At 42.5% G+C, this 23,974-nt stretch overlaps 1 protein-coding gene across 1 annotated transcript in view; it reads left to right on the top strand.

The window, feature by feature from the left end:
* Nucleotides 1–999: 999 nt before the first annotated feature.
* EBF1 (EBF transcription factor 1) overlaps nucleotides 1,000–23,974 on the top strand; it is a 392,957-nt gene continuing 369,982 nt past the window's right edge. The window contains 7 exon segments of the mRNA XM_036848092.1: nucleotides 1,000–1,133; nucleotides 3,279–3,316; nucleotides 3,319–3,394; nucleotides 3,396–3,432; nucleotides 3,997–4,060; nucleotides 4,685–4,740; nucleotides 15,369–15,442. Coding sequence (XP_036703987.1) covers nucleotides 1,000–1,133; nucleotides 3,279–3,316; nucleotides 3,319–3,394; nucleotides 3,396–3,432; nucleotides 3,997–4,060; nucleotides 4,685–4,740; nucleotides 15,369–15,442 — 479 coding nt within the window.

Genomic DNA, 23,974 nt, shown 5'->3' with positions numbered 1-23,974 from the left:
GCGCCAGCCGGAGAGGGATGTTAATGAGGGGGCGTGGCCCTGCGCTGAGAGCCCCAGGCTCCTGCGCCGCGATTGGCTGCGGCGAGGCGGAAGGATGGCGTTATGCAAATGAAGGGGCGGGCCCTTGCGCGCGGGCCCCGCCTCCTCCCTTTGGGGTTAGTGTGCTTGTGTTTAGCTTTGGGGAGAGTCAAACTGGATTCCATAGGGAAAGCCTGCAAATCACTTCTGTTTTAGCAAGGAGAAAACAGAATCTCCATTCAGCAGGGTCCACCTCTCTCTCTCCCTCTCCTCTCTCTCCTTTCCTCTCTGTTTTCCCTACCCCCCTCCCCCTTCCCCCCACCCCACTCTCCCTCTCTGGTGTATCTGTCTAGGGCAACCAGCGTCCTCCTCATCTATACGCACTGAAGGGAAAGAAACATCTTTGGTTGGGAGAGAAGGAGGAAAAAAAAAAAGAGAGAGAGAGAGAGAGGAAAAACTTGCCTGGTAGTGGAAAATGACACTTGAAGTAGCAAAGCCGGCAGGCGAGTTGAGTCTATTGTTTCTTAAATTGCCATCAGGGTTTTTTTTTTTTCTTCCTGCTTCTTCAAGTGAACGGTACCTCTACAAAAGGAAACTCCAGCCCCTCCTGTCCTCCACCGGCCTGTGATCATTACAAAAAAAAAAGAAAAAAAAAGAGCACCCAAACCAAAAATTAACCAACCAAACAACCCCCAACAGCCAAGCATACATCTCTGTTTTTTAAATTTTGGTCTTTTTGTTGGATTTTCCCTTCCTTTTTTCTCTCCTTTTTTTTTTCCTTCGGGTTATCGCTCAGTTTTGAGCGAAGGTTTACATTTTTAAAAATTTGCTTTCCAGCCCGCCTTGATCTTCTAGCGCGAGTTCAACGACTCAAAAAAAAAAAAAAAATCTCTGACTGGCGTTTTTCTTTCCTTTTTTTTTTTTTTTTTTTTTTCAAATTTTCAAGGGGGAGGAGATTTTCCACAAGAAAAGGTTGTTTTCATGTTTGGGATTCAGGAAAGCATCCAACGGAGTGGAAGCAGCATGAAGGAAGAGCCGCTGGGCAGCGGCAGGAACGCGGTGCGGACGTGGATGCAGGGCGCCGGGGTGCTGGACGCCAACACGGCGACGCAGAGGTGAGTACCGCTCGGGACCGCGGCCGGGGAGGCAAGCCGCGAGCAGCAGAGCCGGAGGTGGTAGCGGAAGCCGCCGCCCGGGGCCGGGCCGCGCTCGTGCGTCTGCCGCTCGGCTCTGCTCGTCTCCGGGCTCCGCGCTCCCCGGCCGCTCTGTCTTGGTTGCCTGCGGCCGCAGAGCCAGGACTGCCTGCGAGGAGCCCGCGCTTTACCGGCACTTTTCCCTGCCTGGTCTGTGACTGTTTTCATTTTGTTTTAAGCCTGAAGAGGCGTCTCACCAGTATGATGTTGGATCTGTGTTTTTCTGTGATTGCTGTTTCTTTTCAGGCCGCCTGTCTTTTCTTTCTTTCCTTCCTTTTCCTTTCCTATTTTTTTTTCTTTTCTTTCTTTCTTCTTCTTTCTTTTCTTTGCTTTCTTCTCTATTTCTTTCTTCCTCCTTCCTTTCTCTCCTTCGTTCTTCCTTTCCTTCCTCCTTTTTTCTTCTTCTTTCTTTTCTTCCCCCCTTTAAAAAACTTTCCTTCTCCTTCCTTTCTCCTTTCTTCTTCTTCCTTTTTCTTCCTTCTCTTTTTCTTCCTTCCTTCCTCCTTTTCCTTTCCTTCCTTTCTTCGTTCCTTTCTTCCTCCTTTCTTTCCTCCTTCTTCTTCCCCCTTTCTTTTCCTTCCTCTTCCTTCTTTCCTTCCTCTTCTTTCTTCACCTTTCTTCCTCTTTCCTCTTTTTCCTTCTCTTAACTCCTTCTCTCTCCCCTTTTCTCTTTCCATTTCCCCCTAGAATCATCTCTTATTTCTCCTCTCTGGTTCTCCCTCCCTCTCCCTTTAGCTTCAGTTTTTCTGGTCCATCCGAAGAACAGCAACTCCTAACTTTAATTCTGATGTCTCCTAAAAGTCTTCCCCACCATTATGACCATGGCCCCTTCTAGCCCCTCTGCCACTCTCAGCTCCTGCATGCTAGGCTGTATGGCCTAGAGGCACTGCCTTTGGAGATGACCTGGGGGAACTTTCCTGGGCACCCTCGGTACCCTTTCTGGGGACTCCTGGTTCCCAAGTGAGAAATGGTCCCCCCCCCTTTTTCCACCAGCTGGGCTTGGGGGAATGGGAGATCTGGTGGCTCCATGCTCTCTCCGGCCCAGAGAGGGCGGAAGGGGAAGAATGAAGATGACTAATTACATCATCTCATCTTCTCCGGACTGGGGACAAGTGTCCACAACACTGTTCCCATCCCCGATGATAATAAGGATGGGGGTGGTTGGTAGTGAGAGTGAGTTGGGTAACTGGGCTAGAAGCGAAAGTGTGTGTGGGGGGCGTGCGTGTGTGTGTGTGTGTGTGTGTGTGTGTGCGCGTGCCCATGTGTCGGGAGGTCGGGCTGTCAGTGGCCGCCCTGCGCCCCTGGCGCCCCAGGCTCCAGCCCCCGGGAGGGCGCGCTCAGCCGTCAGCCCTTATCCATAGGATTTCTGGAAAGGTGTGAGGATTTCTGTGGAACCCCGAAACTTTGTCAGGACAGGTCTTTTAAAAAACCCAATTCCCTTTCCCCCAGCGACCACTCCTGACTGCTCTGAGTTCCACCCGCAGATCCTTTTCTCCACATGCTTTATTTGGGGGGGGGACAGAGGCTTCCCCGAGGCCGGGCACCCGCGGCTGGCCGGGGGCGGGGGGGGGCGGCACATGAGGTTTCCCGAGGACGGCTGCTGCAGCGAGGAGCTGAGCGTGTTCCCATCCATTCTCACCTGCCCACGGGACATGCCAAGGGGTGGCGAGAACCAACTCCCATGCCCACCCTCCCTTTACGTTGTAAACCGGCTTTGTTCCCACGATCGCGCGTCACCTCATCCACCGCTACTTTTCTTCCTCCCCACGCACCGCGCTTCAGGTCGGAGTAACGCGTACAGCGTTTTGTCTCTTGCACAAAACCCAAGCAAAACTTTCACACCTCTCGTCGGGCTCGGGGGCGCGCAGGTCCTCGGCGGGGAGGAATGGCCAGGCGAGAGCGCGCATGTCCCGTCGCCGGCTGGGCCCGGGGCGCCTGAGGGGGCGTGTAGGGGGCCCACAGGGGCGTTTTGGGGGAGAGAAGGGTGAGGGTTCGCGCGTGTGTAAGGGGTGACAAGCGTCGCGGTTGTTCCCGCTGAGCCGTCTAACTGTGCGTCTTTGGCCGCAGCGGGGTGGGTCTGGCCCGGGCTCACTTTGAGAAGCAGCCGCTTCCAATCTGCGGAAATCCAACTTCTTCCGCTTCGTCCTGGTCCTCTACGACAGACAGGGCCAGCCCGTGGAGATCGAGGGACAGCCTTGTGGGGTTCGTGGAGAAGGAAAAAGTAAGTGGGCGCAGCGCGGCTGCCCCTCGCCCCCAGCCGGGGAGCAGGCTCAGGCGCTTCGGGAGGCGAGCTCCTCGCGAGTGCAAAGCATCCATAACACACTCCCGCGCGGGGTCCCCCAAGCCACTTCCCGTTCTGGGCGAACCCGGACTCCTAGTTCCTGAGGTTCTGCTCCAAAAAAGTTCGTGCTGAGTCCCCAAAGATGGAGAGAGGCGAGCCCGGCTTCGCACTCCAGAGTCAAGGGCGCTGGGGATGAGCCCGCCCTCGACCGCGCGACCACGCGTGGCTCCTGTCTCTGCTGGCCCAAGCTCGAGCCCCAGGCCCTACGAACGGGGATCGCCTGTGCGAGCCCCACGGAATTTTTTAGAAAGTTAGAGGGAGCAGTAAGGGTCGGGAGGGCGGCAGAGGGATCACAGTTGGCCGCAATTTCTGCTGCTCCCGGGCCTGTCCGTCTCCCAGGCCAGGGGGTCCCTGCTTGGGGAAAGTTGCCTCGAAGTCGGTCCACTAGCTCACGCCGACCTCTCTCCTGCGTCTCTTGTGTCTTTGCGTCCTGCTGCAACCCAGGAAGCCAACAGCGAAAAGACCAATAACGGGATTCACTACCGGCTCCAGCTCCTCTACAGCAATGGTGAGGCTCCCGTCGGGTCTGCGCCGGCACCCCGGGACTCCGGGTGAGGGTAAGGGGCTCGGGGAGCTTCAGGTGGACGAGAACCCGGAGCAAAGCTCAGTCGTCCGCCATCCTCGGGGTCAACCAGCCTCTCCTAAGTTTCGCCTGAAGAGGTTTCACCTGAGGAGGCCCTGAGTGGCTCGAGGGCGGCCGCATTAGCGGACGCGTACCTGGGTCCAGGTGTGGCGCCTTGGCCCCCGCTGGGCTGCTTTCTTTCTTCTTCCCCTTCCTAAGGCCGGGTTCCTCCGCTTAGCATAGACTTCATGCCCAAGTCCCTTGAGTTCACGGGGCTAGAGCGATCAGGGCCTTGGTGGCTCCCGGAGAGCACGCAGAGGGACTCCAGCCATGGGAAGGGAGAGATTCCAGGTGGGGGTCCGCCTTATTCCCAGCTGCTGTGCTTGGGGGTGGGGCTGCCTTCCAAATGCGCTCGGGCTGGGCCAGAGGCCCTTCTCCGGGAACTGGGGAACGGGGTCCTGGCTGTGCTTCTCCGGGACAGTCGGAGTTCCATCAGCCTTGGAGCCCCATTCTTTGTTTCCTGCAGATTCCTCTCTCACTTAATTCTCCTGTCCCCCGCCCCTCCCCCAGGAATAAGGACGGAGCAGGATTTCTACGTTCGCCTCATTGACTCCATGACAAAACAAGTAAGTTTCTTAAATTCGCGCCGCCGGGGTGACTCTACGGCCGCGAAATTTGGGAGAGTCCAAGAAGCTGGCTACTCCTTAGCGGGAGGGCTGGGACTCGAACTCTCAATGCCAGGGCGGACCGCGCTCTCAGCGCAGCCTTCCAAATGCCCAAAGCACGTTGACTCGCCGCGTGGAGGAGATGGCTCGACGGTTCCTTCTTGTAAGGGAAATTCAGACCTTGTGATTTAAGGACTACGGGGTGCTGCGTGGGGAGAATATTGACTGAACTTCCTTTGACCCGGCCGGGTAGCCCAGGGGGCGCAAAGGTGCCCAGAGACCCTCGTGCAGATCGGGCTGAACTTGTGAAACCCAAACCATCAGGGCCTCCCCCGGGAGGCAGAGGTAGAGGAAGCGGGTGAGGGGCAAAGGCAGCTTCCCCAGAAATGGTGAGATGGTCTGAGAGCGCACTTGACCCACTCTACACATTTTAAAAAAGAGAGATGGTGGTGGTGGTAGTGTTGGAAGACGGAGCTACAATTGTTAGAAGATATTTTGTAAAAATCCTCCTGCTTTTGCCTCCAAGTTTGGCAAGAAGCCAGGCAGCATGAGTGAGCTTGTGGTCTTAAAGGTACATAGACGGCATTTTCTAAGCTCCCAACACGCGGGTGCCAAGCAGTATACATTAAGGTTGAGTTATGGTTTAAAAGATACAATTATGAGCCGAGTCAGAAAAGAGGTCTGACGTTTTTACGAGGGGCAGGAACATTTTTCTTTTTAATTTTAAGAAAAGTTTAGGAATTAAATATCTGGTTAGGTAGTTGGAGGATTTCGTGACAAAAAAGAAGACAGTTTTATTGGGTGGGGGAAAAGAAATCAGAACAAAGAGAAAAGTTACCCATTGTGTACTAACCACCAATTTAGTGAGAGGGTTAAAACTGGTTTGCTTGATTGCGATTTTAAAATATTCCCTTTAAAATAAGGGATGTAGTTTTCATAGATACTGGCTTGGAAGGTTTCAAATTAGAGTATACATGCATACTTAAAAATTGTTTTTAGATACCCATGGCTTAAATATGTTGTACAAAATGCACGTTAATAAGCTGTTGAGAGTTTTAAAATCTACTCAGCAAGAACCAATTTAATAACAGCTAATTGTAATTATTACCTTCATATTTCATTGTGAACCAAGTAAAAAACATGAGGGTATGACATGTATTTTTAAAAATGATAAATACATATCTCTTGAAAACTATTTCAAGTTATTAGCCTAAAATATTTGACTTTCTTAAAGATCTGTTTTATTTCTTAGTTGATTGTTCAGAGTAAACACACATTTATGCTTTTACTCTTGGTATTATTATTGTTTTTTATTATTATTACTATACTGGTTTTGATCATTACATAGGATAATTCCCTTTGATTTGGACGCTCTGTATTTTGTTAAATTTTTTTCCTGCCAAGCAAAAAATGCAAAAGCCTTATTTCAGTAACTTTTTAAAAAAATGATATCAAAACAAAAATGTCTTAAGTGGAGTTTTGTTTTTAAAAAATTGTCTTTGATACCCTGGGTATCTTTTCCTGCCATTCCCATCAGAGGAAAAAAAAGATGGGAGGGGGAGAGGGAAAGTATGATTCTAATACATATTTCTTATGTACTTATTAGAGTTTATTTTTTAAAGAATAAAAACTCCCCACAAACCAGTATGTAAGACCTGTCTGCTTGTGAAACATTGGCCACTTAAATATTAAATTATCAGCAACTCTATGAAGTGAACAGTTGTAAGGAGCACAAAATTAGGACATGTTTGACGTGATAACTTCTCTCAAAACTTTATTTTAGGCCCCTTAAACCAAAAGTGCCACAAGAATTGATCTTCCCATTGTGAGATGAACTGACTTTACACACTCTTCTAAGGTGGAAGAATAATCTTGATTTTTATAAAGCAATACATCTAATATCATTTTACTAACAAGGTCATAGAGCTTAAGAAAAGCTATAGCTTAAGGCATTCTTTGACTGCTTGGTTTCATAAATTCTATTGGTGGTGGGGGTGGGAGTGGGACCAGAATAAGATATAGTGTAGTAATAGCAGGTATAAGAGAGTTACTTGCCATACTGTGACATCTCACTGAAAGTTAAAATTATAAATGTAGGCAATTATATATTTTGGTGGGGAGTGACCTGAAAAAAGGCGTAATAATTATCTGAACTTAGTCTAAAAATATCAAGAAAAAAGATTTTTCCAGGCATACCTGTTTGCTTTCATAATAGTTGTCTAATGCCTTCTCTGTAGCTTTTACTTTGAAAGGCAATCCCTGCCCGTTATCCGGTTGCTTTTTCCTTGATTATGTGCTGTAAGAGTTTGGGAAGTAGGTTAGCTTCTTGTGTACACAGCTAATACAATAGTCTTCAAAAAGCAGATCAGCGTGAAGAGCATGACTTTCCTTAGCTGTGACATAATTATTACGTTTTAGCTTTGATGAGTAAAACAGTGGATTCTCATCTAGCTTGAAATTATTCTGTGATAATTAAATGCCAAGTCTGATTTTTAAGTTTCTTAAATTTTTTATTTTAGTTAAGTGTGCAGTGACCCCTTCAATCAGAAGTAAGTCTTGACATAAGGTGACCGATTAAACGGTTACTTTTTTTTCCCCTGTGAAATTCTTCGAAGTAGATAGACTCAGGATTTTGATATTTAGAGTGCTGAATGGAATAATTTCAGTGATGTGATGAGTTCTAATAACATCATAAATTTCAGTGGGAATATCTAAGCAGAGTTCAAGTGTCTTCTCTTAGGTACTTATTTATCGTAACATTTTCACATCAGAGATGCAGCTTTATGTATGTGATGTCATATCTTTGACTCAGAAGTTGGGGTTAAAACTTGAAGGGAATCTTTGGCAAGCAAAATTCAAAACTAGCTGTGCACTTTATATTTTCATAGAATGTTCGTAATCTTGGGTGGAGTTAGCAGCATTGAGATCAAACAGAAATGTACTCAATCAACCAAGATGTATTGGTATGACACAGTATTTCACACCTTTACAAAGTGTCTCATTACACTATTTGGGGTAATGACTCTTAATTTTGGACTCTACCAGGAAAGGGAAAGCTTTATTAGAAGTGAATGTGTAAGGATCTGAGCCCTCTTATCCCTATGCTTTTCTTATAAAACACTAAGGATATAATTATATTTAAAATATTTGTCCACCAACTAGAAAATAAGAAGCTTGCTTTTGGGAAGGGTTTTGCAAAACCAAGTTTAGCTGGACTAAAAATAGGTTTTTATTTTTTTTTGTCATTGCTGTTTTTGGTATTCCATTAGTGAGCATGCAAAAAGGCCTGTAGGATCCAGAAGTTTATGGCTGTTGCATCCAGAAATGGTATCTACTGCAGAAACTCAAATGAACTCAGTGCGAGAGGTCTGAGTTTTAATGTGCCTCAGTTCAGAATTTCCTGTAGTATTTGAGATATAATTACATTCTGTGATTGCTTCAGTGAGTTATCTTTAAATAGTTTTTTTTTTTAAAAAAAAAAAAAAAACCTTTAACTTACCTGCCCTCTTACCATCTTGCTTTGAAAAAAGGGACATTTTTGTAATTCAAAGAAAGAGTACCAAATTCCATAAAGTTATCAAAAACAAAACATTCCCTGCCCCCAAACCAAAGCTCTTTTTTGGAAAGGGAAAAATAATAGTCACATAATCCTTGTGTGTATGGATTTGAAGGTAGGTGATATGGTGAGGGGACCCCTAAAAAGTCCCAGCACAGTGGGAAGTCTAAGGTACAATAATCAGAACTGCTGTCATAGTTCTCTTTCCAGCTAACCTTTATATATTCGTTTTGATGTTCCCGGTACTTTAAGTTATTGATGCAAGTGCACTTTTTCCGATTGATTGTTTCATCATATCCTGCCACAGCTACGTAGATTTGATTAACAACCCTTTCTGTTCATGGTTCTTCATTGGTAGATAAACACATTCTTAGTGTATCAATAAGTTCCTAAGGAATTCAACTAGGCCAGCAGAGAGGTTCTTTCATATATTTGGGGAAACAAACAAAAAATGACAGGGCAAGTTTATAGTTAGGAGCCATATTTTAGCAGCTTTCTCTCTTCTTTGGTAACATGTCAAAAATGCAGGTGATTTGAATTTCCTTGCACATAGAGGAATGAAGAAGTTTGGGATTTTTATGCATGATCAGGACCTGTGTTTGGGAAAATGTAAACTCATCACAGTGGAAAATGTGTTGTTTGGAGTCTGGGGGTGAAAACAAAGCTGATGGTTTTGGAGAGATTGCCGGAGCCAGATGGCCTAGTACTTTCCCAGTCTGGCGGTCCAACTGCTCCCTCCTGGATAATATACAGCCATTTGTTCGGGGATATTTACGCTAGAGCTGTTTCCATGTGAATGTTTGAACAGCATTAAAAATGAACGTATTAGTAGTGATGCATTTATCGAACTTGTATGACTACACGGATAGTCTGTTCTTGTGTCTTTACTTATATTGCTGAGAGGAATGAAGGAGGGTCTGGATGTTGGTGAATTGTTTATATAGTTGTTGAGCAAGAATGAGTTGGTCTTAGTTATTAGAATATGTAAGCATTTGGAAACTAATTGAAGTAATGGTAGCACCTACCTGGAAGCTCAGTTGTGAAAATTAAATGAATTCATACATGGAAAGTGCTTAGAACAGTGACTAGCATACATTAAGTGCTTAATAAATTAGCTGCTTTTATTATTTTACTATTATTACTATTATTACCGCATTGAGTTGACAAAGCCAGTTGTATCTACTAATATAGATGTAAATGTAGTTATCATATGAGTGAAATATCTTTTATTACTGCTAGAAAAAGAAATATTGCATGATATTGTTAGAATGATTCAGTTTTTATCTTGGTGTTTGAATAATATGAGAGATTTTATTTCTTTGAGACACAAAAGATGCATTCTGAAGCTAACTGCTTTTGGTACACATTCTCTTTTTATTCAGTGCTGTGATGTAACTGAACAGCATACTGAATATGATATCATTCCTTTGCAACTTTCCTAATTCAGTTCTGCAAACAGGCCTGCTTAGCTGCTGAGCTTAAATTACATATTTGTAATTTGTTCACCAGTAGCTAAGCTGCTAATTGAAGCAAAATAATTTTTTATTTTATTTCACTATTAATTTTGGATTGCTGTTTGACACAATTGTTTATGAAACGTCAAATTTGTAGTGTTTTCTTTGGCACAGATTAATTTTTAACTAAGGCTCTCTCACCTACTGGAAATTTCTCGAACCGCATTAGCTAACACTTTCTTTTTAAATGGCAAGAAGTGGAACTTGGTGGTCGAAAGTAATGATTAATATTACAGAATGTTGATAATGTAGGTGTTCATATTTTTTTTATTAGTTTTGATTCTTGGTAATTTGCTGCCAAAGTCGTGTTGACAGTCTGTATTTATAGGACACTTTACTTCTGGTTGAAGGAGATACTTTGTACATTCATGAATGTATTCTTTAAGGTGACAAATTAGGTTTGGCCTTTTATTTTGTATTTGGAAAAAAGAGTGATGTATTTTCAAGGTTACTATTTTGACTTAAATGGAAAATTAGGAGTTTTTGTTAGTTATAGGTAACCTATCTACCTGTCTTCCTTCCTCCCTTCCTTCCTCCCTTCCTTCCTCCTTTCCTTCCTTCCTCCCTTCCTTCCTCCCTCCCTCCCTTCCTCCCTCCCTTTCTTCCTTCCTCCCTTCCTTCCTTCCTTTTTCTTTCTTTCTTTCTTCCTTCCTTTCTTTCTTTCCTTTCATTCTCTTTTTCTGTCTTTCTAAATTAATGATGACAAGGCTCTGATTGTTGGTTTGTAAACCAAGAAAGACTCCTAATGAAAACATTTTGTTCCTAAAAACCTTTCAGATTTTAATGAACCAAAGTCAAAAGTATTCTCTTTGCCCATTTTATATTTGCATGGAACGCAAAGAGTTAAAATTATTAGAAAAGTAAACAAAGAAAACTGCTCAATTCTCTGTATTTCTTTTGGCATCCCATTGAAGTGTGATCCCTGTGTAAGTTCATTGTCTATTTTTTGTTTTACTGTGTGGTCTTTATCCATAGTAAGTTTCAATTAACTTTTAAGACCCAGTGATATTTTAGAAAAGTGGAGATGAACCACAATTCACAAGATGCCTTCTAAAACAGTGGCAACAAAGGCAGATATTTTCTATTGATTGATTTCTTTTCAAAGATGGTATAGGTTAATGTGTAATTGGGCATTTGAAACTGATGGCATTTAATCCTCTCACAGCAAACCTTCTGGCACTGTTGTTGTGTAAGGATGTGAAAGTTTAACAATTCCTATTTTTTCCTTCATTTTTGTTATTATAAAAAATTATTCTTGAAAAAACCCTCAATCAGAAAGTCAACAGAGTATTAAAAATAATTGTGATATTTTCATTATGCTCATTAGAGGAGAACATTAAGAAAAGGGAGGCTAGTATATCAGAAGAATAAATTTGCTCCAAATATGTCAAGTTTTGACAACTTGTTTATCAATTTCACTAGGTTTTTAAAGTTGAGATGAAGTTCGTGCTGTTTATTCTTTTACTTTTTTTCCTGTACAAGCATTCCTGCCACCTTAAGGGATTTATTTGCATTGGCAGGATTACTGTAAACATCGTTTTCTATTTGATATTGTATTTTGTTGTTGTTTTTGTTGTTTCTTAGGTTAAAACCTCAACTTGCTTCACCATCAATTCATTTATTTAAATAATATATTTGATATGCTTTCTCTCCCCCTCCTGCCCATCTCTGTAACAGGCCTCCCATCCTTACTCCTGATGAACACACTGATTTCTTTAAACCGCTGTTGTTTTTGTCACTCTCACAGCAGACTACCTTCCTCCCAGTAAGCAGACACATGACTTACTATGGAGGATGAAGATAAGCCTTCTTCTTGGTGTTCCATTGTCTAGGTCCTAAACCAGCTGTCTATTAAAATGGTTTCACTTAAAGTAGTCAGTGCTGTTTATATGCTTCTGTGATCTCCCAACTGATCTGGCCTCAGTGAGCTTCACTCATACCCCAAAGAGGCACATATTTAAATTGGGAAAACAAGCAGAAACTTCTCCCTAAGCTGGTGTTAGAGAACCCCTTTCCTTTTAGGCTCGAAGTCTGGGTTTGCTGAACTGTGAACCAGTCTTGACGTGTGTGCTAAATGTACAGGGTAGAGATGTGGTATGTGTGAAAGCTGGAGGGAGAACTTGTAGGCATTTTTTAAATGTCTGTTTTATTGTTGACACTCTACATCGGAGACATTCATCAAAATAGATTTATCCTGTTTTCCTATGTTGGATCTCATCAGAATGTCGATTTCTTGGACCATACTTTTATATAATAGTGTGGTGTGTGTGTGTGTGTGTGTGTGTGTGTGTGTGTGGTGCGTGTGTGTGGTGTGTGTGTGTGGTGCGTGTGTGTGGTGTGTGTGTGTGTGTTTTAACAAGCTTTTTCAGTAACAAAAACTGCTTAGGCGAGGCTGGAGGTGGAGCTGCCTTTGACAGAGTTTCACTGTGTAGCTAACTCTATTACACTGAGGTTCTAGATTACACTATTTCCAGGATTTTAGTTCTACTCCTTAGGAGAGGGAGAAGACTCTCTGTTTCACTTGTTTTTATTTCAGAAGTCACAGAAGCAGCAAGCACTTCTTTATCTGTGTTTATGTGCTGAGAAGTATTGTTCTGCTGAGGCCCCAAGGAAAGGGACAGAAGAAACTTCATGCTTCTTTCTGTCCCCAGAGTTTAACTATTTCTGAGCAAATCCAAACTCATGCTTTCATTTTCCTATGCTTGATGTAGAGAAGATTCTCCATTTTGACTCTGCTGCCAGAAGCGAAGTGGCAGGTTGACATTTGGTAGAGATGTATTATGGAGGCCCTGGGCCTTCGACAAATAATGTTCAGTCACCAAAGACAAAAACATGGAATACCTGGGAGACCATGGGTCATCTACTGTTTGAGGGGGGGCATCAACATATTTTCACTGCAGCATATCTTTAATTGAGTATCATCATGGGCCCACTGATTTCAGTGGAACCAGCAGCCTCAGTAAAAAATAATATTGGTATTATCTAGAAAGAGTCAAAATGAGAAGGTCTGATGTAATTGATACTCCTTTCTCCTCCCAAAACCAATTTTTTTTTAAACAGGAAGGAAAACCCCATTAATACCTGTGAATTTTATTCACCAAGTTATTTGTATTAGTTTAGCATGACAGAAAACTAAAGTTGAAACAGGTTTTCAGGGGTATTAAGAGAACACACAAAACATGTAGTGGTAATAGGATTTCTCAGAAATGCATAATAGAATTTTTTAGCACCATGTATGAGATCTAATCAGTTATTTACAGTGTTTCTTTGATTTTTTAAAGCAGTGATTGCAGTAAATAAAGCAGGCAGATATAAGTTTTGGTTTTTAAAACATTTTCAATTTACTTAATGCATTTTCTCGAGTAAAGCAACTTCCTGGGTATTTAAAAGGTCTTTTAAGATTGCAGGAACGCATCATCAGTGCATGCTAAAACTAATGGGTGAAAATTTAAGTCATAATATGATGTTAACATAATCTAGATGATTTCCCCAGAGGATAGTTATGAATTACTTAAAGTGAAGTAGTAACTTTACAGTACACAAATCTGGCTGTGCTCTCTGATGGGTGGCAGGCACCCCCTTAACCAAATGGTCAGAGTTCACTGGCATTAGTGGAACTAGTTGACAGTGTGATGTGATACAGGGAGAAGAACTCAGCGTCATGTCTGTGGTATTCCGGCCCTGAATTACATAACTTTAGTCTAAGTCTGAGGAAACATTAGACAAACCCAAATTGAGGATGTTCTAAAAAATAACTGGCCTATATTCTTCAAAAATGTCAATGTCATGAAATACAAAGACTCAGGAATATTCCTTATTGAAGGAGATATGACAACTGAATGCAGTGATTGGTATTGGTTTTGTTGTTGTTTGCTATAAAAGACATTATTGAGTATTTGGTGAGTCTCAGATGTTTACATTAGATTATTGTATTGTATCAATGTTAATTTTGTGATTCAGATAATTGTGCTATGGTTATGTAAGATAATTCCTTGTTTTAAGGAAATACATATTGAAGTATTTAGGGCACGTCTGCAGTTAACTAATAAATGGTTCAGGAAAAGAAAATAGAGAAAGAAAGAAGAATAAAACAAATTTACTAAAATGTAAACACTTGAGGCATCTGGGTAAAGAGTATCTTGGAATTCTTTATATATCCTTACTATTTTTCTGTACATCTAAAATTATGGCAAAATAAAACATTAAAAAATATAGGGTTATAACAGGCTAACCATAAAAATGCTTTTGATGGGCCAATGGTAGAGAAATGTTTTCTCCTTATGCAGGTACTTTTTGTCATTTTTTAATTTGTTGCAATTTTTGTTTTGTAATGGAGTTAGGTAACAAAGTCAGAGCCTGCTCTGAAGGTCTGCACGCATAGTGTCATAAGCTGTCCTCCATCATTTACAGTTCTAAAAGTCTCAGGTTCATAAACAAGCACATTCCAGCCAACTATAAGTTAGTTACTGCAGTTTCTGTGTATCCTAAAAAGTCTCTGGTTAATTTAAGTAGTTTCATCACCAAGAAATTGAGAGTTATCTGAATGTGTGAAAGTAATTTTGTTAACAATTTGAAGCTGTGTTATATTAGTACTATGCAGTGCTACATTGTTAAGTTAGTTAAAATGTATCCCCATGCAGAGCACTGCTCTACCCATAGCTGTGAGCTTTTCTTTGGCCCAGGTGTTAACATGTAGATCTTCCAGTAAACAGAGGTCTCAAGGAAACTTCCTGGTGACCTTAAGGAAAATGTTTGTACACATATTACTAAAAACAGACAAAAACATCTTGGCTGGTGAGGTGGTTTGGGACTCCAACAAATTTTAAGAGTCAGATGTAATTCTTCTTAGTTGAGGGAGATAACTATGGCTTAACTCCCCCCGCCCCAACCCTGCCCTTCCCCCAGCATATGCGGGCGAGTATTACTGTTTGGGTGGTTATACACCCCAGAGAGCACATGTTTTCAACCTGTAGGCAGGAAGGATTTCCCCTGATTGATGAATCATCTCAAGACAGTGAGTGGACTCATTAACCATACCCTCACTTGTTTTCTACTACTTACCTCTAGAATATTACATGTTGGAGTTGGAAGTAGTAAAATGAGGCGACAAATACGAATCATTTAAAAATAAAATCCATGTGCTTTTCTATATTTTAAATCACTAGTATCTCAATCTGCTAAGCCTTCTGGGTTTTTCCTTCCCCATTGATTAGATTTATTTTTATTCTGAATTGAAGAGAGAATTGTGGTTGTCTTGACGACAGAAGCCCATCTCATACAAGGATCCAAAGATGTGTGTTATAATAAGGTGGTTGATGGGACAAAGAGGAACATATCCCCTTCCACTCAATTTGGGTTGATCCTTAACAGCTGTCTTAAAACAATCAGCCCAGTGAGGCCTTTGGCTCTGAAAGCTAATTGGCCTTGCCGCGGTGGTGAATGGTCAAGAACTCGACTGTGGTAGTTTGTCCTCTGCTACTTGGTTCCATTCTTAGCTCAAATCGTGCCTTTGTTTACAGGCCATAGTGTATGAAGGCCAAGACAAGAACCCAGAAATGTGCCGAGTCTTGCTTACACACGAAATCATGTGCAGGTAAGAAATACCTTGTTCTTTCCCTTTAATTAGAAAAGAGAAGATGAATTTGTATCTCAAATCTAGGTGAATTCAGGTCTATTTTTGGGTATATGTTTATCTTCTGTTAGACAATCTAAAAAGTGTTAGATGTGAGTATTTGGTAGTAAAGTGTCAGGCATCACAGTGGTTCTCAATTATTTATTAGATTTCATCCTAAAAGACATACGTTTCCATTTTGATATCACATTGTTAATGGGCACAAAGCAGTGCCTGCCCCGTTTTCCTTTCAATCGAGTAAAATACAATATAACCCTTTTAGTGTTAATATATGTGCTCAACTGCATTGCTAGTAAAATAAGAGTTCTATTGATATCAGCAGAAACCTCTGTTTGGATAAGACTTGAAAGTTATAGTTCTGCTTTTTAATTCTTCCACTTAAAAATGTGACCATCCGTACATAGGCATCATTCCTCCCCACACCAACCCCACATCTGATCTCTTAATCTTAGTTACCTTTTATATAACTATGACAATGTAGCTAACATTTCTTAAATGTAGCGAGCTTTTGGAAGGATGGCAAAGATGACTCACTGAAAGGTATAAACATTCATGTGGTCCACAAATGAGTATCTTTATTTTTGTCTGAAGCTACGTTTGAAACCAGGCAAGCAGACCACATTCACTTCCATGGCCTCAGCCAGCCCTCCACATGGGAGAGAGTAAACCAGAGAACAGCCTTTTAACTTGCAGTTTAGGATTCTAATTCTTCATAAAATAACACTGGCACTTTGCTTCTGATATATTCTGAGTAATTGGATAAAGCATGACGATGACACTCTGCATCAGGGAAGGGCTACTAATTGCTTTGTTAGCCACGCAGGCTCTCCTGGCACAAAGCATGCTTGTCTCCTGACTCTTACTGACCAAACCATTTAGGACTTTCACCTGCTTCTTCGGCATGGGTGGGTTTATTTGCTGCCCACGGGCTTGTGGGGAAAGCAATCTGAAAACTCTACAGGTGGAAATAAAATAGAAAAGAGATTAATGTGTTTCCTTAGTGAAGTCCCAAGTAGTAACTTCTTCTGTATCTATAATATGTATGTATGTAAAAATTTCTTTTTCTCCTTTTTAAAAAACATACTAATATATTATTCTAAAATATACAGGAGTTTCACAAGTTTTCACTTTAGTGATTTGTAAAACTTGTTAATTGTTCCGAAAACAGGTTGCTTTTCTCTAACTCTAAAGCAGCAACAAAATCCAAAACTATGGTCATGGATTTCTTAGAAGATATTATTAGGCACAATTAGTGTTATACTGTATACAACAATTGCACAGCTAAAGCTGAGCTGCACTCTTCAGAATAAAATGAGTAAAATCATTTTGAAAAGCATTAAAAAAATGACCTCCTTCGTATTACTATTTTTCCAGCCATATCTCTATTTTATCTTCCCACAATTAGCATGTTGTTAGAATGAATTTTCCGTATTCTGTTCCATGTGATTCCAGCAAACAGGAGACAGGAAGATGGATCTCAACCAATAGGCCAACTATTATCTATAAATCATAGATTTGTATCTCATATCTGTACTTGTTTGGACTATGCTAGAAATTATTCTTAAAATACTTAAGCTATATTATGCCTTTCACACACAAGCCTACACTCTGTTAATGCAATTTATATTTTTCTTGTTCTTAAAATTCATTGGTCCAAAGTACGTTATGATGCTGGTTGATGTGCTTTACTGCTGATGTTCTTTCTATTTTTTAGAAACATAAAAATAGCAAAAAATAAAATTCTCAAGCCACTGAAGGCAAATGATGTTTGTACTGCATGGCTAAGAGGGAAGAGCCATATTCAAAATGTCATCCTACTAATGTTACAGATGATGGTTTTCCTGGCTGCCTATAGATGTGTAAGGGGTACTGTTTGTTTACCAGGCCGCCATGACCCTATTACACAAGCCTGTCATCTATTGTGTGGCTAACAGTCTTTTAAATTGCAAATCTGATGCTCTTTAGGGGGCTTTAGGAAAAAAATTCTCACTTTCCACACCATCCTATTTCTCTTGATTTCTTGCCGGTTGTAAGTGGAAGTTGGGATGTGCTGAATTTGCACCAGGGGTGCAAATGCAGGCTCAATTATAAGCATAAAATTAGAGTCTGTTCACCATTAATCAGCCTGGCTAATTGCTATGCACCACCATTAACCATATGGTGTGAAAGACAGCTTGCTCTCCCCAAGATGAAATTTCTTCACTGCAGACATGAAATAGTGAGGGCCCTGGATTTTAAAATAGGTTGTTTTAGATATTTAATTTCTAAACAACTTTCTGCAGTGCTTTCTATCAAGGCTAACGGCACAATAAAACTTTGTGTTTATGTCACAAGAGAGGTATATTTATAGTATGTTGGAGCTACAGATGAAGGAGACACAGAGAATTTAGATCGACAGGAAAGGGCTTGGGATGATTCTGTTTTGTTGTCATCAAAGAAAAAAGAAAAATAAAAAAATAAACACCAGGCAATTGTGTATTAGGTGGCTACAAATTTTAAAAAAATCAGTTTTGTTCTGTTGAGAGGGTAACCCTATTGCATGAGCTGTCTCAAGGACTTACTGCCATGAGATTGTTATTATTGTCTCTCTTTGAGACAAAACCCCTTTGACTTGATGGCATAGAACTCTTTCCATGGAATTCTGGGAGAGGTTCTGCATTTTTGTAAACTGGAATTTATTATACCAATCATCATTATTACATTTTGCTAATACTTGGTGATTAAGCTCTTAAAAAGTATGGCCCCATGAAGGATTTTTAAAAGCAGGATTCATTCCACAAAGCATTTGTTTATAAATGCATCTCCACATCCTGTGTTTAAAATGTGAATGGAAAATAGGAACTCTGCTTGGTAGGTGAGTCTAGTTCCCAGCCCCCCCAGGCAGGGCAAAGCAGATTTTCTCCCTTTCCAGTGAACAGGACAATTGCAGGGGATGGGTGCCGTATTTAGGAAGGCATTTTTTTCCCACTGTCAGTGCCTAACATTGTGGACCATGAGCTCCCAGGGCTAGCCTGGTCCCTTGATATGGCTTGTTCTTCCTTCCTCTTTGGCTGGTTTATTCTCATTTTTTCCTTCAGATTCCCACTTAAGCATCCCCGGCTGTTGGCCTGAACGAGGTCCCCTTATTATGCATTCCTGTGATATCCTGCGCTTTTCCTTCATAGCATGCAGCACATTGTAATTGTGTGTCCAAGGCCTGTCTTTCTTTGCTGGACTAAGAGCTCCTTGAAGACAAAGAAGTCACCCAGTTTTCCTCTCTGCTTTAGTTGCCCATGTGTGAAATGGGGAGAAACTATTGCTTCTCTCATAGGGTGGTTGTTAAGATTAAATGCTGTAATCCCGATAAATGCTTATCATGGTACCTGACACATAGTAAGTGCCGAATGTCTATTGTCATTATTAATAGTAGCAGCAGTAGTATCAGTATTGATATTAATAGAAGCAGTGGAAGTAGTGGGAGCAGTAGTAGCAACATCTGCAGTGCCTAGTTAAGTACCTGGCACAGAGTTGCTCAAAGGGAAAGATGGTAAGAGAATATTGAAAGGAAGGGAAGTGTCTACTAAAATGTTAACATGCTTTGTTCATTCTAGGTGTGCTGTTAAGTATATTTTCATTCATTATTTTAGCACGAGCTATGTGCAAAGCACAGTGGAATGAAGAGCCAAAGAGGACTGGCCCCTATAGTAGGAGAGCTGACAGGTTAGCCTGGGAGAATGAGACCCATAAAACAGATAACTAGACAGCACTGTAGAAAGGGTAGACAGGGATAAGAGGTGAGGCCAAGGACCACAGCTGCTCAGAGAAAGGAGGACATACTTGCCGGTGGGTTTTAGCTGCAGGGATTGGGAGGAAGGTGAGACAGGACCTGGATTTTAGAGGGTGCATGAAGGAGCGTTTTGGTCCATTTGTTGGCAGTTCAGGCAGGATTTCTCTGGGGAGAGGTCTGCAGATGGTGGGCCTTTGGCCTGGAGCTGGGCAGAGAGTCAGGGCGAAGGATAACCAACTTCTGAGGTCTTTTCTCAAAGGTGCAAGGTAAAGCTATGGGCTTACATGGGATTGACAAGGATGGGTGAATAGAAAGAGAAGAGGCCATGGATACGTTCTTGGGCAACCATCTTATTTAGTGTGTTCGAGAATTAGGAAAAAGAACCTTGAGCATACAGAGCCTAGAAATAAAAGGAGGGTGTTTCAAAGACAGGGAGCCATCCATGTAGTAAGTGTAGGGAGATCCAGATAAACCTGAATACTGAGAAAAGCACCAGAAAGTCACTGGTGAACTTCAAGAGAGGACATTCAAGTTGGCGCTGAGGCCCAGAAGCCAGCTTTTATGGGGTTCAGGTGGCAAGGAGTGACGGCAACTCTGGCAAGGGGACAGCTGGACAGTGAAGAAACCAACTCAAGAGAAAAGAAGGAGTGTGCCTTTTTTTAAAGAATGGAAAAACTTATGTTGGTTAACTGAGGGAAAGAATGAGCTTATTACTATTAATCAGACTATTCAGATAACTCATATATCTCATTCTCTAGCCACTTTGGCTAAATGGGTAAGATAATCTTGCTTTTTGTTGTAAAGCTTAGAGATGGAGCTGTTGCTTTCCTCCACTTGAGAGAGCCTCTACTTATGGGAAGAAGTCCCATGTCCCTAAGATGAGGATCTGCAGGCCTCATGACCAGGAAACAAGTATATGTTTCTTGCCATGATTTATGAAGCCATGTGTCAGTGCACTAGAGAGATGCCACCTGTGTCATGCTGCTAAGGAAGAAACTCACAAGCTTGCTTTTCCCTGGACTAGCTTGTCTGAGGGATGCACGATCTTGCTGGGGAAAGGGCTGCTGTTTTGAGTCCACAGTGTACGTAGGACACCAGGTGCTGGGTCCCCACTCCAGTGATGGGCCACATTGCTCTCCTGCCACTTGGGTTGCAGGTTGCGAAGGGATGTGAAGTAGTGGGAATCCAGCTCTGTGACAAAGCAAATGAGGAGACTCCGAGCCCCCTGACAGATTCCTGCTTTAGGAAGCAAATGCCAGGTCTGTGCCTGGTGCAGTGCCTGACAAACACAGTAGGAGTCTAAAGAACAGCATTTGAAGGGATGAAGATCCATCAGTCACACAGTAATGAGGACATGATTAGCACTGTAATTTCTTCTGTTAACCTGGTAACTTTTCCCTTGAAGTGCTTTTGCATCTGTTGTTCCATGTACTGTATTGTTTCAGCCCAAGACCTCTCCTGCCTTAAACACAAGTGAATCTGTTCTCCCTTCATTCTGTCCTCTTGCTTAATGCCTGCCTTGTGTACAGTGGTGGTTGGTACCCACCTTTCTCAGTCCTTCTGAGTTCAGTAGAGGGACATAGGGAGCAGTTCAGCTTGGAGAAGGGAGGAAAGAGAAGGCAAGAAAGACCATCACAGGGAAGGAAGACAGGTCCTTGCTCTGCTTGGCTCTGGGCTAGAACTAGGGAGCTTCAGGGGCTTAGATGCCAGCTCAGCCTAAAGGAAGACCTTCCTTCCCCAATTTGCAGTTGATTTTTAGTCTTTTAATAGGAAAATAATATTACAATACAAAGCAGAAGACTGCAGGAGTACAGAAACAAAATATATATCCTCTATACTTCCCCACTTATTCCACTCCTTATAGGCTATTTCTTTGAAGTTTCTAGTCATTCATTCGAAAAATACTTCCAGAGGGCCTACTGTGTGCTGCAGTCTGTTCTAGTTGCTGGGGACTCAGGGATGAACAGAACAGTCTAAGGCCCTTGTACTCAAAGACAGACAATAAATAAGAAGACAAATATAAAATATAATGTGATGAGTGCTAGGAAGAAAAGTGAAGCAGGATGAGGGGCTAGAGAGCTCTGGGGGTAGTCAGGGAAGGGCTTTATGCAGGCTGTCACTTTGTGCAGAAATTTGAGTGAAGTGAGGGTATGAACTGGCTTGTGAAACTATTTGTCTCTTCCCCTCACTCCCTCCCTCTCTCTCAGTCTTTCCTTTTTTTCTCCTAGAAGTAGGACCATACCGTACATACTATTCTGCAGCTTGGCTTTCTCAGGTCATAATATGATGTAGACTTCTTTCCGTGATGGTGTGTACAAACCCACCTTCGTTCTTTTTAATGCTGCACACAGTTCCATATTTACATGTATATATGTACACACACATATATGTATATGTGTATATGGATATATTTTAAAAGTGGGCTTAAACTGTAGACACTGTTTTGTTGCCACCCCAGACGCAGAGCAGAGCCCAAGAATCCCGTTTTGGGGGTGATGACTATGTGATGCAGTGACATGACTTGAGAGGCAGGGAACCTGTTGGGCTATTTTTCATACTTTGTATAAGGTTTTGTAAATGATAAATGACCTCCAGCCCTTTAGTCTGTTTTCCTTTCTTCATTATCCCTATTTTATTCCTATTCTATTAGTCCTTCTACACTTCTGTGCTTCGCATCTGCTTTTTTCCCTGGGTCCCTTGGGGGCACAGCAGAGAGGGGTTGTTCTCACTTAGGCTGTGCTTCGATTCAGCTGGCTGCACTCCAGGGCATTTTTATTTTAAGGGGATGAAGAGAGTGCTTAAGGCACAGGGCAAATCTCAGGCCTAGTGTGGCCCTTGCTTGGGGAGGTGGTCTGGCGTATGGGGTGGGGTGGAGGTGAACGTTCCTTTCCTCAGCAGTGTCTGCTCAGAGGGTCAGCTTGGCTTCCTCTATCTGCTACCTTCCTGTTTTCTTGGATTGTATTTTCCCCAGTACATGACATTCATTCATGAAGTCATCCAATCCACCAACCAATATTTGAGCTTCTCTATTCTGTCCCAGGCCTTATGCTACTCATTAGGTAAATAAAATTGACAGTGTGTTCCTTTATGAAGCATATGAGTTAGTAGGGGAGGGGGTGGGAGGAGACAGTGACAAAAAAATATGCAAATATATATGTAAGTATATAATTTGCTTTGTGTTTCATGCCCTGAAAGGAAAAACCAGAGGAACCTATCAAGTGTCAGGGCCAGCTTCTCTGAGGAAGGAAGGAGCCTAGAGGCTGAGGCCCAAAGAGGGGGTAGAGGCTGGCTAACTAGGAAGGGCTTGGATGAGGAGCGGTCCAGGCCCGGAGGCCTGCCCGGACCTGGGCCTGAGGTCAGACTGAGCGTGGCCCATTAGAGAGATTGAAATTGGCCAGTGAGGCTGCAGCTTGGCAAGTTGGAGGAGAGTGACAGGAGACTGGGAGGTGGTCTGGCCATAGATGTATTCTCAGTGCGGTGGGAAGCCATTAAAAGGTCTTGGGCGGTGAAGTTACACAGTCCAATTGACATTTTGAAAAGATCACTCTGGCTGTCATGGGGGGTGAAGAGTAGAGACAGAGAGACCAGGTGGGAGGCCACTGCAGGAGTTAAAGCGAGAAGTGAAAGTGACTTGGATGAGGGTGATGACAGCGAGGAGGGAGAGAATCAGGTTGTCTTGAGATGTAGATTCTAGTCTGAAATTATCATCAGGTGAGTTGGAAGAGTCCCTGGAAGGCATTCAGTCCAGGCAGGACAATGGTGAGGGTTTGACCAATGGGGATTTGCCCAGTCGCTGTTTTGAAAAAGAAAGGAACAAATGGAAAATAGAAAGGAGAAATAGGCCTTCCCATGCATTGCTTTTATCCCTGGGTAAAGACCTGGGCTCTGTCCATGGGCTGCTTTTGGAGACCTGAGCCCTCACACTTATGGGTGGGTACCACAATCGCCCCATTTTACACCTGAGGAAACTAAGACTCCAGGAGGTGGAATACCTTGCTCCAGCTGCCACAAGCCGCTCGGATTCCAGAGTCGGTGTGCTTAACCACTGTGCTCTTCTGGCAAAGCCCTTGAGATGTAGGTGCAAGGGAGTAGAGTTCAGGGAGGATGGAGTTTAGTTTGTAAATTATTATTATTATTATTTTTTTGTATGCATTTCAACGACTATACTTCTCATTCCCTTGTTTCTTCATTTTAGGTATTGGGATCCTTTGGGCTTTCTATCCTCAAGGTACTAGTATAGCAGAACTCAGGCCTGGAGGAAATAGTTTCCTCTGAATCAGAAAAGGAAAGGCCCTTAAGGGAGTGGCGTGGTTTTTTAGCTGGGGTTTTGACAAAGGAGATACAATTCTTGCTGTTGTTTTCTGAAGATACGAGAAGCAAATAGAATGAGCACCAAATATGGAAGCTGATTCTCTTTTCAGAGATATAGTTACAGCCAAAAGAGAGACTTCCTAACTTTGCTGAAAGACTCCCTGTGCAGGCGTAATATTTCTGGGTCCTGAAAATGAAGTTCAGTGTTTGTTTCTCTCTAGCAGCCTTCTAAATTTAGGCTCTATGATTCACTAAGTCGAATGAGTCTGTGTGTATGTTTGTGTGTGTGCGTGCGTGCTTGTGTAAGCGAGAGGGAGAAAAGTGCATATTTTATTTGTGGTGCAAGGCGATGTATAATGCTTGGATAACTCCCTCACCTCGTTGACTGATCAAATACGTGCTTTTATAGTGTGCCC

The sequence above is a fragment of the Balaenoptera musculus genome, chromosome 3 (genome assembly GCF_009873245.2).
Source record: "Balaenoptera musculus isolate JJ_BM4_2016_0621 chromosome 3, mBalMus1.pri.v3, whole genome shotgun sequence".
Taxonomy (NCBI): domain Eukaryota; kingdom Metazoa; phylum Chordata; class Mammalia; order Artiodactyla; family Balaenopteridae; genus Balaenoptera; species Balaenoptera musculus.
The sequence above is the reverse complement of the archived record's forward strand: the minus strand, read 5'-3'. Positions and strand labels throughout refer to the sequence as shown.